At 38.0% G+C, this 16,883-nt stretch overlaps 1 protein-coding gene across 1 annotated transcript in view; it reads right to left on the bottom strand.

Moving 5' to 3' along the window:
- Nucleotides 1–16,883, bottom strand: part of SEC24D (SEC24 homolog D, COPII component) — a 73,903-nt gene that overhangs the window by 45,030 nt on the left and 11,990 nt on the right. Inside the window, exons 5-8 of the mRNA XM_088132919.1 lie at nt 11,262–11,528; nt 9,782–9,903; nt 8,618–8,729; nt 7,451–7,578 (exon numbers count right to left, since the gene is read on the bottom strand). Of these exons, the coding sequence (XP_087989045.1) occupies nt 7,451–7,578; nt 8,618–8,729; nt 9,782–9,903; nt 11,262–11,528 (629 nt within the window). The remainder of the gene's footprint in view (nt 1–7,450; nt 7,579–8,617; nt 8,730–9,781; nt 9,904–11,261; nt 11,529–16,883) is intronic.

The following is a 16,883-nucleotide window of genomic DNA, read 5'->3' as shown; positions in this document are numbered from 1 at the left end:
ATTGCTAGTACTACAGCTCGCTCTCCATCACAACTCTTCCCCAGTGACATCCCAAGATGTCAGCTGAACAACCAGCTTCCTCAATGCCAGGCAGATGAGATGATTTTCTTGGAGTGTAACACATTCACATTTCTTCTCCCATTCTCCCATCTGACTCCATGCTCCTCAACTACCACTGTAACTCTCATTACTCTTAATCCTTTTATTAACTCCTACCCTTACTATCTTGCTAATCAAAAAAACCCTCCCATCTACTAACATATTTAGAACATAACATAACCCATTTAAAACCATGTATATTCATTGGAAATGGTAACCCTGCCAGTTCCCAACTCAAAAAGTTAAAAATGGTTGCACACCTCCAGTTGCAACCGTATTATTACTATAGCCATATTTCTGAAGAAGTTTTTAAAAATCAAGCATCAGCTTAACTTTTCTACAACATATACAGATAAATTTAAGGAACTATAAGAAAATTACAAAATATATAAATTTACTATGGAACGCTTCTTGAAGTACCTAATTTCTTCTAGGCACTGCAAACATTAAAAAGAGGGATTTACTGGATTCTAAAACTGTAAAAAGATAGCCTCTAGCCAAGATAATATTAACAAGCAGCATTAAATGTTAAACAAAGATCATCTGGTTTATCCAATCCTGGCCAATATTAATACATCATAATACAAAAGCAACATGCAAAGTGCCTGGAGAAGCACGATAGCTGTTAGCTTTTGTTTTCATGATCTGTTGCTAAAGCAATAGTTTGCTAAAAATATACTCTGTCACACAATCATACTGCATCTTCAAAAAAGGAGAGGAGAGGAGAGGAGAGGAGAGGAGAGGAGAGGAGAGGAGAGGAGAGGGAGGAAAGGAAAGGAAAGGAAAGGAAAGGAAAGGAAAGGAAAGGAAAGGAAAGGAAAGGAAAGGAAAGGAAAGGAAAGGAAAGGAAAGGAAAGGAAAGGAAAGGAAAGGAAAGGCCTCACAAATCACAGAAAATAAAAACAATTTGTATTGTCAGAATGGAGAAGGAATCAGCAGGGATAAAACAGTGAAATACAAAATTACAAACTTTAATTTCTCCATTGAATTCTACACAATTATTTCTACTCCATTCAAGGACGACTGCCTGTACACCTAGGTGCATAAATTTATCATGGTACTTGAGGACGGATACACAGGCAGAACACTCCTTTCACATCCAAAGATCCTGTTAGATGGCATGTATCTTTTAATGTGTATTCTGTTGTCTTGTGTTTATTTTGTATTGCCAAAAAAACTTATGATTTGCATTTTGTCCTGAACATGTCGCAGCTGAGAATATATGCAGCCGCCAAGTACTAAAGGCTTTGATTACTATTCAGTGGCCCTGTTTGTATAACATGCTAAACCTAATCAGCCATTATCCTTCTTAGTGGTTCTAGTAACAATTACATTAACTGCTTTGAAACCCGCTGTTTTAGGGAACAGAGTGGCCACTTATTTCTCCCAGGAAATGCATGGAATCCGAAAGCTATTGCTCCAGGTGAGGCTTCATTGCATAGTCAAACAGGCAGCAAAGGGTAAGGCTTGGGCACTGCAGCTTACCAACAGGAGAAAGGTATGTTCATTGGCTACCAGGACTCTACAGTAAATTCTGTAATGGACAACTTCATTTTTTTTCAGCCACTCCCTGCTCTTCATATCTGCCCTAAGGTTTCTAGTTAAACAACATAATTTAGTTTATTTACCATAACATATATAAACTGCATCCAGTCCTTAGTCTACTTTTCCTAGTAGAAGGGTTTACTTCCCAGCCTTTACTTTCCTTCGTTTAAGACACAAATTATATGTACTCCAGAAAAATAAATATTAATGCTTTCTATAACCCTGCAGTAGAACATCAGTCACCTCTAACAGCATTTGAGCAGCACTCGAACCTAATAAATAGTTTACACAAATTAGTTTCTATAATGTGTAAGGTTTCAGATCATTCTGTTCTAGAAGTCAGCTGAAAACAATAACTATTCTAAGGGGTGGAGGTATAACTTGGTCTTGAAATTTTGGGCTGTTGGTAAGCTTATCTCACTTGACCCATCACTAGAAGTTCTTGTGAACTAGGCACAAATGTCTTCTATTCCTCAGAATAGCCTCATCTACCCATCATGTAATTTTTTTTAATAATTACATTGTTTTTATTCTTGTACTTTGCCCAGAGTTCCTGTTTTTAAAAACTGGCCATTCTTGCAATCTGTAGATACCTAAAAAAACAGCCATGACAACTATATAATTACAACCTCCTATATCAAAAACATCAGCTCTAATTATCTTCCAGGTTCCATCTGGCACTGGTGTAATTATCACATTTTTTTCTGACGAGAGTTATTTTTGTGGGAAAAATCACAATCTGCTATAATTTAAGGTTTTGACTCATCTATGGTCAAAAACAGATAAGCTTGCCCATTCTGTGCATTTGGAGCTGCCTAAATGGCCTTTTTTCCAGTACTTCTGGTTGCATCTCAGCTGGAATAACAACTCTGTTACCATAGAGAGTTAGTCCCTGTGATACCATAAATCTTCTCTCTGCAAAGAAACCGTAACAGATTGAGTGTGGTAGGCAAGATGTATGTATGTGGCAGCCAACTATTTTGTATAAAGTTGAATATTGTTGTTCCTGGATAAGAAGCAATAATGTGTGTACACACTGAATAAATCTATCAGAAACAAGCTGAAGCCTACAATATTTCTTATGCTCAGTACCTTTCCATTTCTTCTACAGCAGTGTATTTCAAACTTTCAGCAATCATAGACTACTAAATAAAGCTTTAGGGAAATGCAGGGCTATCCAGTTGAACCCATAGCTCCTTCCTACATTTTCATCTTTAAGATCATTAAAGTTCTTGTTTGTTTTTTCTTGTGGCAAATAACATAACTATAATAAATTATTACAGTTGCATTTGTGCATGCCTTTCCATACCCTTTCATTTTGAAAGGCCTTTTTAAATGAAATTCTGTAGCAAAAAAATTTATTTAACAATTGTGGCAGGCACTGGATAAACAGGTAAGCTCTGATCTGGCCAGCTGATTGGTGGTGAATGTGAAGAGGAACAGCTAAGATGACGAGCAGGCTCTGAGCAATGAATGTAGGGAGGCTACAGTTCTAACATCTGGTGGATTCTGAGGACCACCAGATGCCAATCTAAAAATTACTATTCTAAGGTTGAATGTTTTGCCTGGATGATATTCATTATGAGGGTTATTTTGCATCATCTATGTAAGTCTCTGGCATTTTATTGCTACAGAGTCCAAACATGTGCAATGTTACCTGGAAAGTGTGGTCTGTATATTGTGTATACTATTCCAGTCCATTAAGATACTTTGAGAATTGTTCACATGCTGCAATATACTCTCTCAGAGTTTGGGCATATTGTATATCTGGATCTATGACTATTTTGGAAATGTGAGCTATTAGCATCAACATCCCTTCATGATCCTGAAACAAAACTCTGCCTTCTTTATACTTGCTAGCATCAGCACTCACAGTAGTACATCACTGACATTACTAAATGCCAGCAGCAGGATTTCAGTTAAGTGGTTTGATAATCCTGAAAACCTCTTCTTTGAAGAGATATCTATTTTAAAGGACACAAGACTGCTGTCAGTTTGTAGTATAAATCTTCCAAGGTTTGTGCTACTCCATGCCCCAAAAGTCTCTTTGCTCAACTACAGATTTTGGGAAAGTTAATTTCAAAAATAATCTACACTGTGACTGGATCTGGACTCATTCCACATCCATTTATGGGATCCCAAAATATCTGTTCTCTTGGAAGTGAAAGAGGCATTTGCATCAGTTTAGACTTTTGGCCTTTGTGGTCGCTTTATGGTTTAGTTAGTTTACAGTTATCCTTAGCAAGGCCATAACATCAACACCTTCAGAGATTGTAAAAGTTCAGATAATTCCCTTTCAAACAACTTCTGAGTGCTAGAAATCCTGAAAGGTAAAAGAAAAGCCTACCAAATGGTATAACGTACATACAGGTAGTCCTCACTTAACAACGCCCTGTTTAGTGACTATTCAAAGTTACAAAGCCACTGAAAAAGTAACTTTACAATCAGTCCTCGCACTTACAACCATCACAGTGTCCCACAGTCATGTGATTGCCTTTTGTGCACTTCACAGCTGGCTTCTGACAAGCAGAGTCAATGGAGAAGCCAGTACTAAAATCACAAGTTGTGGTCACGTGATGCCTCATTTAAAGTGCAAGTGATTTGCTTAACAACCGCAGAAGAAGTGAGGTTGTAAGTCCATCATGGTCACATGATGTCTCTCTTAACAACTGCATCACTTTTGCTGGTCCAAGTTGCTGGTCCAAATTGTGGTTGATAAGTAAGGACTACCTGTAGTCAATTAAATGCAATTTGGGTCTAACTGGGTATTCCAAATCCACTGGTGGCTTTAACAGTGAGAACAATTAAGCACCTTTAACTCACAGGAAAATGTCATCTACAGTAGAATGGATGTACTTCTGATTTTTCAGTTTTGTTAATTGAGAACTATCCTCTCTAATTCTGCTTTTACCTTGGGGAATAGTAGGACTGATATCATTCTGGCTGCATGGACTGCACCGAGAATAGCATTATCTTTACTGAAAGAAACTCTGTAGAATACATATATTTAAGCTCATATTCTGTATTTCTATACTGTGTGCTGGTTATAAAGTATTCTAGGAAGTGTAAATCTCACTGCAAAGGGTGAAATAATCTGCTGGAAATGAAACAGGCTCTGACAGTTCTTGTACAGAGATTCTGAAATCATTAAAGTACATTGAATGACCATTAATTTTCTAAGACATCTCCTATTATTACAGAATACAATTGGTCCACATAAAAATATTCATTATTTCACAATATGTTTCAATTTATTTAATTTCTCAGATAAGACAAACATTTGCAATGTGACCCATTGTCTTACTTTTATGGCATTCAGCACTCCTTTAGGAGGACATTTTACCCTCTATACCTGTCCTTTTCACAGCAAATAGACCTTAAGGCCTTTACTATATTGGTACCAAATATTTTTTTCTACTTTGGTTTTCTATCTGTATCTCTTCAGTAGGTTCATTTGGATGACCTTACTGTGGGTGGAGCTGTCCCATTAAGGTTCTCTTGTCTTGAACCTGGCTGTTGATGAAATTCATTATTATCTGCATAGCCCCTCCAAAGGCTGAAGACATCTGCATCAGTAACTTGTGGAACAAAATATTGTCCAAAATGCCCAGAACCAATTAATTCCTGATTTTTTTCTTCACAAACTTCCTTATAAGAGCCTCAGCAGTACCCTAGGCTTTTATATCCTTTGATGAAAACAAGCACTGTCATGGATCAGGTTTCCTGGGGACAAAGTATTTACCAACATTTTTTGAAACTAAATAGTTATCTATCTTTATCTTCAGCAGCCCCTGATGTTTGCCATAACCTCTTGTCCTCCATTTTGGTAAAAATGATTTCCTTTCTGTTTAGCTTCCCTACCCCAACCTATGCTCAAATATTTACCATTAGTTTGTAAGCCCACATGTGAGAGAAAGGGCATGATCTCTATTCACTGATCTCTGTGTAAACTGATAATTAATATTTCAGTAAACTATTCCTGTCCCATCACCTCTGAATGTGAGGATTTGTTAAGTGTTCCTCAACACTTGTGAGTTTTTAATGAGTTTACATGCTCCCAAACTGCAATAACTACTTCCAAAAATAATCCCACAATGCATAAACCTTTACTATTCATTTCACACATCTGCAAAATGATTATTTGGACCACATTGTGGATTATGCATGCATATGCCTAAACTCACAAGCATGTGAATATGAAGGATCTCTGGCAAAAAGTCATAATTATCTCCACTGAAATGAACAGAACAGCATATGCAATCTAGGAGTTCTCCTGGACTCACAACTCCTGCTCAAAGAGCAGGTAGCAGCTGTGGCCAGGAGGGCTTTTGCACAACTATTGTGTGCCATTTGTGCCCATTCTTGGACTGGGAGACACTGCTCACAGTCACTCATGCCCTGGTCACCTCTTGAATGGATTTCTGTAATGTGCTCTACATGGGGCTGCCCTTTAAGAGCATATAGAAGCTGAAGCTAGCACAAATGCAGCAGTGTGGGCAGTTATGTGTACTCCATCAGCGCATGTTACACTTCTGCTCCGTGAGCTGCATAGGCTGCCAGTATGCTTCTGGGTTCAATTCAAGGTGCTGGTAATGAGCTATAAAGCCTTATATGGCATGGGACTGGGTTATCTGAGGGATTGCTCTCCCCAGTTACATCCACCCATCTCATCAGGACCAGCAGAAGAAGCATGTTTTGGGTCTTCTCTATGAAAGAGTGTCATCTGGCAGGACCCAGGAAGAGAGCCTCTTCTGCCATGGTGCAGAACATCATCCCTGTGGAACATCATCCCCTTGGATGTTAGATTGGCCTCAACCCTCCTGGCCTTTAGGAAGGCCCTGAAGACATGGCTCTGCCGCTGTGTCTAGGGGTCTGGCAATTTACAGTTTACAGTTTTTACAATGTTGAGTGTGATACAATGATGGATTTTACCACTGATCATGGTTATTTTTGTACAATGTGGTTATTTATGATTTTTACATGTTGTATATCTGTTTTGTTTTTTATTTGGTTGTTGTTTTTAACTGCTGTGAGCCACACAAAGTCACTTAGGTGAGATGGGCAGCCATACAAATTGAATGAATGAATGAATGAATGAATGAATGAATGAATGAATAAATGTGCATCAGAAATCTGTATGAACATCTGTAGCTACCTAAATACCTATGCATTATCCAATATCTTAAAAATTAATTACTTGGAGTAAAGATATAGAATTCCCATACCATTCTAAAAATATAGGATTTCATGCAAATGATAAATGTATTGTAGTATTTCACATATGTAAGATTCATGCTGAACATTAATGAGCTCAATAAAAACTTAACGGCTTGTAAAACAGTTCCACACTGTACATGCTAAGTCGACCAGATTATACAAAAGAACCAAGAGCTATGCATAGAAAAGTAACTTTTATAGATGTTCAAGCCTTTGCCTTAGTAATTTAACCAGAAAGATAGCTCTTGGCTTTGTCCAGTTTATGAAATATACATAAAGTTTATAAAATAAAGGTCACAGATGTAAGGCTTTACATCAAAGGGCTCTATTCACATGGGAAGTAGGCTGAAATCCTGAACAGTGAGCTAGATTCACAGTAATAATAGGAGAATTCATGAGAATTTCACAGCCTCCTGCAGATGCTCCTTGACAATTGAGCCATCACTGGGGCTGATAGCTGATTTTATTGATTCATCCACATAACACATTATATTCTGCTTTGCTATCAATAGATGTCTATTCTCTACATGAAGAAACACTAAACATCTTAATTTACAAACGTATTTTCTTTGTCAGTTTTCTCTCTTACCTCATTTGCTGGAATATCAGCAAAAGGTTTGATGATAGCAGCTAATGGAATCTGAGCCTGTTTTGCTAGGTCAGAAGATGAAGGAAAGCAGTAAGAGGTACATCGAATGTAACGTGGACTGGCATTACCTGAATAATTCAAAATAGTGACAGACGATAAATAAAAGCAAACACATTTTGACCTTAAAATCGTAGTTATGAGAATATTCCTTCACATAATCCTTTGGTTTGGAGGCTTTGGAATAGGAAGATTGCTCACATGACCACCTTTTTCATCAGCACATACTTTGTGACCTAGGAGGGTTTTTTAAAATAGCCAATTTAAAAAGTTTCCCCAATGAGAACAGGAAGCATTGCCCTCATTCTGCTTTGCTTCCTACCAAAGAAAGGGCATCATTTGCTTCTGCCTTGAAACTACATCAGAGTAAAGGCAATGTTCAGTTGTCTCAGCCTAGAAACCTGTGAAATTTTAAAACATGCTTTTGTGAGTATAATCCTGGCTTCTGAATTGCTATCTTGGCCTTTCCATCTTGCACACAGAATGCAAAATAAATACCTTTTGACTAGGTTCAACTTAAAGATAGGTGCAGTTAGGTTCTGCTCGTCTCAATCAAATCTCTAGTGCTCTTCTACAAAAGAATTCTAATAGGGTAAAACTCAGAACTACACAAGTGAAAATTCATTTCTTCAGTGTGGCTTCTCCTCCTTTCCAAACCTGCTAAACATCTCCCAATCAGCTATGGAAGTTTCTCAACTCTACAGAGAAGATTTGAGAACTCATAGGGATAAAGAATTGCCCAAGACTTCCTTCCACAGATAGAAACAACCAACAAAAAAATTAAGTTATGTACAGAGAAGTTTGGAATTAGTTGCAAAAACATCAAATCCCTACAGGAATGTAAAAAAAAATTTTTTTCTCCCACAAAAGCTTAGCTTTAATCAAGGTTCTATACAGCTACACAAGTTATTTCCAGAAGAAGTTACATTAAGACAGAATTCCATGAGTTCACCAATAACACACTTTAACACATTGTTCTCCTGTCACTTTGACAAATAGAAGTTGACTAATGAATGCTGTAGATCAATTTAACAAACATTAGAGAAATTAAATATGAATATCCCAATCAATAAAACTCATAATTCAAGTTCACTGATGCTGTCTGTTTACCTTGATCTTGGATCACACAATCTGTTGTAACAAGAGGAGGGACTTGACCTCTGATATTGGTAGCATAGATCTGACCTCCTCTGGAAACTTTATCATTTTCAATTACTTGAATCTTATGGATAAAAATAAATAAACATTGTAAGCATTGAAGGCAGGCTTTAATTTAAAAAAAAAGGTTACAGACATCTTACCACAGTTCGAATATCAAGACAGGATTTATAGATTAAGAAAGCAAAAGTTTTTGCTGCTGCTTGGAAGAAATCTTAGAATATCACCTAAAAACTGAAGAACCTTATACTTCAAACATATCTTTAAGCATTATAATTGCTTATACCTCCCTACTGTCCTCCACCCATGATACTAATGTTTCAACCATATATTCAAGAGAAGTTTTTGTTGACTTTTCTCAGCCCGACAAAGTATGGACAATGTTAGGGATTTATTTCATTATTTATTTTTATTCTTTCTATCCCACCTTTCTGCAGATAATCACAAAATTACAATAACAAAATAAAAGGAGCATTTAAAGGTCACACAAACAATTTAACACAAGCTAAAAGAGGAAAGTCTGGATCCTTTTTAAAATAGGATAATAGGAATTACATTTTCAGGTTTAGGATGAAATAAATAAAAAAAAAGTTCCTCTGAGCCTGGAACAAAACTGCCCAATTCAAAACATTCCATCTGAACATTTTAAATGAGTGGGAGTGTACCAATAGCACAAAACCTGACTATTTTAAATGTCTTATCTTAGAAGCAAAGGAAAGTTGTAACAAGGCCTATTGCCTTGTTTTTCATTCGAAGGTCCTGAAAGTAAGTGGGAAGTATGATACCAGCCAACTTCCAGAGAAATTGAGCAACCCTCCATATTAACTATAGTTGTTTGAATTATTATTTATCTATTAAATCCATCCCTCTGCCTTTTTATCTATAGTTGGTGGGTTGGTAACTATCAGTGCTCAAATTACACTTATTGCCCTAGGATGAAAAACAAGGAAAGAAGAGCTTGTTGTGTGGAACACTCAAAATAATATGGAATAAAAATCCTGTTTTGTTTTTAACTCTAAGTACTTTAATTGAGAATTCGAGGCTCATAATATTTGGGCCATGGAACACCTGGCATGCCCCATCCCAGGGAGCAGAAAGGATGAAATCCTTACTCACTGGGCTTGGAATGGAATCTGGATCAAGTTTCCTCTGCTGTGGTCCAGCTAACTGAGCTGGACCAGAGGGAAGGCCACTTGGATAAGACAGCTGTGCCCCTGCCATTGGAGGACCATAATTTCCTGCAAAAAATAACAAAAGAGAAAATATAATAAACTCCCCAATTAAGGTTTTTTTCCCCTTTGCTTAATACTTGACCTATAAGATGTCTGGAACTCTATTTTATAACCTATGTTTTTTACCTGTTTTGATTTTTACTAAAGGACATTTTTTTAACTGAAGAAGCTAGTGCTTATTCTCTGTTTAAAATCTATGCTCCAATCAAGATGTAGCTATTTACCCTCTTACATGATGGGGAAGGAGAAAGAGAGATGTCTATAAATAAAGATCTCCTGGGAACATTCCATGGGAAATGGCAAAAAAGAAAGGAGAAACTAGCTTAAGTCATGTAAAATTAAATGCTTTCCAACATTTCTTTTCTATACTTTTCTTTAAAAAATGTTTAGGAGTAGCTGTTTTCCAAACAGGGGAAGAACAGGTGAGATAGCTTAGCTGGCTATTCAATTTTCTGTTTCAAAGTTGTTTTCTCTCCTGCCTCCTCCTCTGTGTGCTGGTGAGTGTATAGACATGTTTGCTGAACATGCCATAGCTGGTCTTATGCTACTTATCGGTAAGTTATTCATCGTATGAGTATCTGATTCAGATGATCCAGCAAACAAAGGCCATTTTTAGTGTCTGGCCAGGAATCTTCTGGTAATTGGCTAGCTGACATCTCCTTAACAATTATTTTCACTGTAAGATTTTTTTTTAATTATTATTTTAACCAATTTATATGTGGCCCATCTTGCAAAAGCGACTCTAGGTGGCTCACATAGGCTTAAAAACCCAAATACAGTAGCTGATAATGCATGTATATGGTGGCAACCAAAGACAGCAGAAATCATTAGCAGATAACACATCCATTTCATAGACCCAATTTAAACAGGTCTACACATTCTGTGGTAGTCCAATCAGAGTTGGGGTATATATATCCCCTTTTTGTTCCTCCTCTGCCATGCCTATGGAAGGGTGGAAAAAACGAACATGTCTCATTTTGCAGCCAGCCAAGCCTTTTGTCTCTGTGTTCAGAACTCATAACGGGTTCCAATGATACAAGGAGGTCAAGTTAAGAGGAACAACATCAGAACACATCTCAGGTAAAAAACGTGATTGTATCAACGAAAGTCTGATCTATAGTACAGTCTAGTCAACATGTTAAGTCTAGAGTTAGCTTAACAGGTCACACAAACACAATCTCTGATTGTTATGCCAGTGCATGTACAGTAGAAAATCTACAGACAGAAAAAGAAAGCATTTAAACCTTATTGATTCTAAATTCTAGATGCTTCCCTCACTTCTCATCAGATGCTACCCCCTCGCTTATCCTCAAAACAGAAATTGCAGCCTGCTAGTCTTACATACTGTAGGAAGTCACACTTACCATACTGAGAAGAAAACCCAGGACCTGGGGGTTCACTTGCAAGTTGCTGTGGCAAGTTGGTGTTCAATGGATTTGAACCAGGGATCCCCTCCTGCCTGGCCATTGAAGGAGGTAAAGATGGAGGGCAGTGACTATTCAAGTTATTTGGTGGAGAAATAGGAGGACTTGTTGGCAAAGCCATTTGATGTGGCCGAGGCAGTGGACTTTGCAAAGACGACGGAAGGCCTGAAGGCCCAGAAGAAGGTGGGTTCTGAGCATTACTGGCACCTATGCAAGAATACTATGATTAAGTATGCATCTAAAACTCAAATTGTTAATCGTTATGCAGTTACTTCCAGGTAATCTACTATTGTAGATATTTACATACATATTTTTGTCAATGTTTATATTTCTTTGAAATTACAATGAATTAGATCCAGATTCAATTATGCTTAGAGTATGCTTAGAGGGACTGTGCCCCTCAAGTCAAGCTAGACTCCTGGTGATTTCATGGACATATTTATGTAGTACTGTTGATAACAATACAGAAGTGGTTTGCCACTGCTTTCTTCTGGTTTTTTTCCTTCAACTTAGTCTTGATTCATCAAAACAGATCAATGGAAGCTATTCATTTATGACTATTTTATTTTCATTTGTTTCTGCCCTAGGCATGGCTATGTCTGAATCCAAATCATTAATTATTGGTAGATTTTAATTATATTCATATTAAACCAAAATGACTCTACAAGAACATCTACAAAAATATTTACTTAAATTACAAACTACTACGTGATGTCACACTCCTAGAAGTAATTATTTCATTCCATTTCAGTATGTTTCCTGGTAAAATGAAGTATTCTTCTGGGTACTTAACTACTCTGATACAGATGAAAGATGACAACTACAAAGATTTTCAATCAATACTTTTACTACCCATACAAAACAGAGTATAAACTATGAGGATCCTTTGCTGAAATGTTAAGCCTAATCCATATGAGCTCCATGGCATGTATAATATTTCAGAGATCATGTCTGAATACACACAGTCTCCAAGTTACACAGGAATTCTTGCATGCAGATTTTGCACGTCAGATTATGTGCTGTACAGTATGTGTGAGCAAATAAAGAAGTCATTATTTTGCACATATGTAATCATGAAGGCCACTATTTCTGCATGCACTAACATAATGGTTGCCATTCTTGCACCCTCTTTCATAAAGTCAGATATATTAAGGCAGGGCTTGTATAAACCAAGAATTGCTTGTATCTTTACATATGAAACAAAAGGATGGGAGAAGATAGTTTTCAAGGATTAACGAATTTATGAAGTTTGTAAAAATGAACACAGTCTACTCAATTAATAAATAGCCATGATTTCAACAAAATCCTTTAAAAATACATTTACAATGGGTAAAATTTGCATTAGGAATCTTGTACTTATGCTAAAGTAAGATTATGAAGGTAACTTTAAAAGCCATAATCCATTGATTTATTCATTTATTTATATTACACATCCCATTAATACTGGCAATTGCTAGTATTTGGAGGCATCCAATATGCTTTTGAACTATCCAATACAATCTAAAATATCCTATCAGATTTTTGTCCTTCACCAAAAATATGTTTAAATAAACAGTACAATAGTTCAGCCTAATTTTTTTAAGAATTTTCAAGACAGAAGTTGATAATCCCAGGAAAATAATATTGACTTAACCATAAAATATGGTTTGTCTGTTTGAAGTATTTTTATACCACCTTTAGATGACATGTATATGGTAGTCAGTCAATGTAAAATGAGTGCAATGTAAAATGCTTATTTCTAGGGGTCCAGATCCCAAAGATCTCTGTTTTCTACTTCCCCAAATTATTGCACACCCAACTCATCCCCTTGCCCTACTATGTTTTGTGATGGTGCAGGATTCTGCAATTGAAAGCCCTTTAATACAAGCAGAAATCTACTTGCAACAATTGGCCCCAATGTGTTTTTGTTGTTGTTTAGTCGTTAAGTCGTGTCCGACTCTTTGTGACCCCATGAACCATATTGCACCAGGCCTTCCTGTCCTTCACTGCCTCCCTGAGTTTGCTCAGTTTCATGCTCATTGCTTCAGTGATGCTATCTAACCATCTCATCCTCTGCCGTCCTCTTCTCCTTTTGCCTTCAATCTTTCCCAGCATCAGGGTCTTCTCCAAAGAGATCTCTCTTCGCATTAGGTGACCAAAATATCTGAGCTTGAGCTTCATTATCGATCCTTCCAATGAGCAATCAGGGTTGATTTCCTTTAAGATTGACTGGTTTGACCTCCTAGCAGTCCAGGGGACTCTCAAGAGTCTTCTCCAGCACCACAGTTCAAAGGCATCAATTCTTCGGCGCTCGGCCTTTTTTATGGTCCAGCTCTCACAGCCATACATTACTACTGGAAAAACCATAGCTTTGACTATGCGGATCTTTGTCGGCAAGGTGACGTCTCTGCTTTTTAATATGCTATCTAGGCTTGCCATAGCTTTCCTCCCAAGGAGCAAGCGTCTTTTAATTTCATGGCTGCAGTCTCCGTCTGCGGTGATCTTGGAGCCCAAATAAATGAAGTCTGTTACTGCTTCCATTTCTACCCCTTCTATTTGCCAGGAATTGATGGGTCCAGATGCCATGATCTTAGATTTTTTAATGTTGAGTTTCAAGCCAGCTTTTGCACTCTCCTCTTTCACCCTCATCAAGAGGCTCTTTAGTTCTTCTTCACTTTCTGCCATTAGGGTGGTATCGTCCGCATATCTGAGGTTGTTGATGATTCTCCCTGCAATCTTAATTCCGGCTTGTGATTCTTCCAGCCTGGCATTTCTCATGATGTACTCTGCATATAGGTTAAATAAGCAGGGTGACAGTATACAGCCTTGTCGTACACCTTTCCCTATTTTGAACCAATCGGTTGTTCCATGACCGGTTCTGACTGTTGCTTCTTGGCCCGCATACAGACTTCTCAGGAGACAGGTAAGGTGGTCTGGTACTCCCATCTCTTTAAGAATTTGCCAGAGTTTGTTGTGATCCACACAATCAAAGGCTTTTGCATAGTCAATGAAGCAGAAGTAGATATTTTTCTGGAACTCTCGTTTCTCCATGATCCAGCGAATGTTGGCGATTTGATCTCTAGTTCCTCTGCCTCTTCGAAACCCAGCTTGTACATCCGGTAGTTCTCGGTTCATGTATTGCTGAAGCCTAGCTTGTAGGATTTTGAGCATAACCTTGCTAGCATGTGAAATGAGTGCAATTGTACGATAGTTTGAGCATTCTTTGGCGTTGCCCTTCTTTGGAATTGGAACATAAACTGACCTTTTCCAATCCCGTGGCCACTGTTGCGTTTTCCAAACTTGCTGGCATATTGAGTGCAGCACTTTAACACCATCATCTTTTAGTATTTTAAATAACTCAGCTGGAATACTGTCATCTCCACTAGCTTTGTTGTTAGCAATGCTTCCTAAGGCCCACTTGACTTCACTCTCTAGGATGTCTGGCTCAAGGTCAGTGATCACACCAGCGTGGACATCAGGGACATTAAGATCTTTCTTGTATTGTTCTTCTGTGTATTCTTGCCACCTCTTCTTAATCTCTTCTGCTTCTGTTAGGTCCCTGCCTTTTTTGTCCTTTATCATGCCCATCTTTGCACTAAACGTTCCTTTCATATCTCCAATTTTCTTGTAGAGATCTCTAGTCTTCCCCATTCTATTGTTTTCCTCGATTTCTTTGCATTGTTCATTTAAGAAGGCCTTCTTATCTCTCCTTGCTATTCTCTGGAAATCTGCATTCAATTGCTTATATCTTTCCCTTTCACCCTTGCTTTTCGCATTCCTTCTTTCCACAGCTATTTGTAAAGCCTCATCAGACAGCCATTTTGCTTTCTTGCATTTCTTTTTCTTTGGGATGGTTTTAGTTGCTGCCTCCTGTACAATGTTACGGACCTCCGTCCATAGTTCTTCAGGCACTCTGTCTACCAAATCTAATCCTCTAAATCTATTCATCACCTTCACTGTGTACTCACAAGGAATATGATCTAAGTCATACCTGAGTGGTCTAGTGGTTTTCCCTACATTCTTCAATTTAAGCCTAAATTTTGCAGTAAGAAGCTCATGATCTGAGCCACAGTCAGCTCCTGGTCTTGTTTTTGCTGTCTGTATAGAGCTTCTCCATCTTTGGCTGCAAAGTATATAATCAATCTGGTTTCGGTATTGACCATCTGGTGATGTCCATGTGTAGAGTCGTCTCTTGTGTTGTTGGAAAAGAGTGTTTGCTATGACTAGCTTGTTCTCTTGACAGAACTCTATTAGCCTTTGCCCTGCTTCATTTTGTACTCCAAGGCCAAACTTGCCTGTTATTCCGATTACTCCTTGACTTCCTACTTTAGCATTCCAGTCCCCTATGATGAAAAGGACATCTTTTTGGTGCTAGTTCTAGAAGGTGTTGTAGGTCTTCATAGAAGCGGTCAACTTCAGCTTCTTCAGCATCAGTGGTTGGGGCATAGACTTGGATGACTGTGATATTGAATGGTTTGCCTTGGATACGCACTGAGATCATTCTGTCGTTTTTGAGGTTGTACCCCATTACTGCCTTTCCCACTCTCTTACTGACTATGAGTGCAACTCCATTTCTTCTAAGGGTTTCTTGCCCACAGTAGTAGATATAATGGTCACCTGAATTAAATTCACCCATTCCCGTCCATTTCAGTTCGCTGATTCCCAAGATGTCGATGTTCAATCTTGTCATCTCATGTTTGACCACATCCAGCTTGCCTTGGTTCATAGATCTTACATTCCAGGTACCTATACAATATTGTTCTTTACAGCATCGGACCTTCTTTTCGCTTCCAGATACATCCACAGCTGAACGTCCTTTCGGCTTTGGCCCAGCCGCTTCACTCTTTCTGGAGTTACTTGGAAATGCCCTCCGCTCTTCCCCAGTAGCATATTGGACACCTTCTGACCTGAGGGGCTCATCTTCCGGCGTCATATCTTTTAGCCTTTTAACATTGTCCATGGGGTTTTCTTGGCAAGGATACTGGAGTGGGTTGCCATTTCCTTCTCCAGTGGACCACATTTTGTCAGAACTGTCTGTCATGACCTGTCCGTCTTGGGTGGCCCTGCACGGTATAGCTCATGGCTTCACTGAGTTACGCAAGCCCCTTCGCCACGACAAGGCAGTGATCCATGAAGGGGCCCAATGTGTTAGATCCAGATTAAATTAGCCATGTTTGAGTCCCACTCAAATCTATGGAGTTTAAGTCAGCGTTTCTACCCTAAGCATTATTTAAATTCAATACAAATTAAAAGAAACCAACACACAGTTAAGATTCTGATCTCTCAGTAACTACCCAGTGGTCTGCAAAGTTCATGTTATTAGCAACTTACAACAGAATCACGGGCATAAATAAGTTATGGATGTTTATAATGAAATAGGGCTATCATTCACTAAAATGCTAATGTTGAACTTTTCTATATGTATAGATATCCATGAATATATGCACTGTATATTTTTGTTTCCTTTTTTAAGATTTTCTTTTCTTTGGAATTTCTTCTTTATAGGGCTGTTGTTATTGTTCTCTCTCTTTGTTTTTTGTACTCAATAAAAAAAAAAAAAAAAGCAAAAAACCAAACCAAACC

This window comes from Python bivittatus, unplaced genomic scaffold (genome assembly GCF_059951505.1).
Source record: "Python bivittatus isolate LINGU-HERP-01145 unplaced genomic scaffold, Pbiv_v1 ctg000070_np1212, whole genome shotgun sequence".
In the NCBI taxonomy this organism is placed as follows: domain Eukaryota; kingdom Metazoa; phylum Chordata; class Lepidosauria; order Squamata; family Pythonidae; genus Python; species Python bivittatus.
Note: the sequence above shows the minus strand (reverse complement) of the source record. Positions and strands in the feature narration are given on the sequence as shown.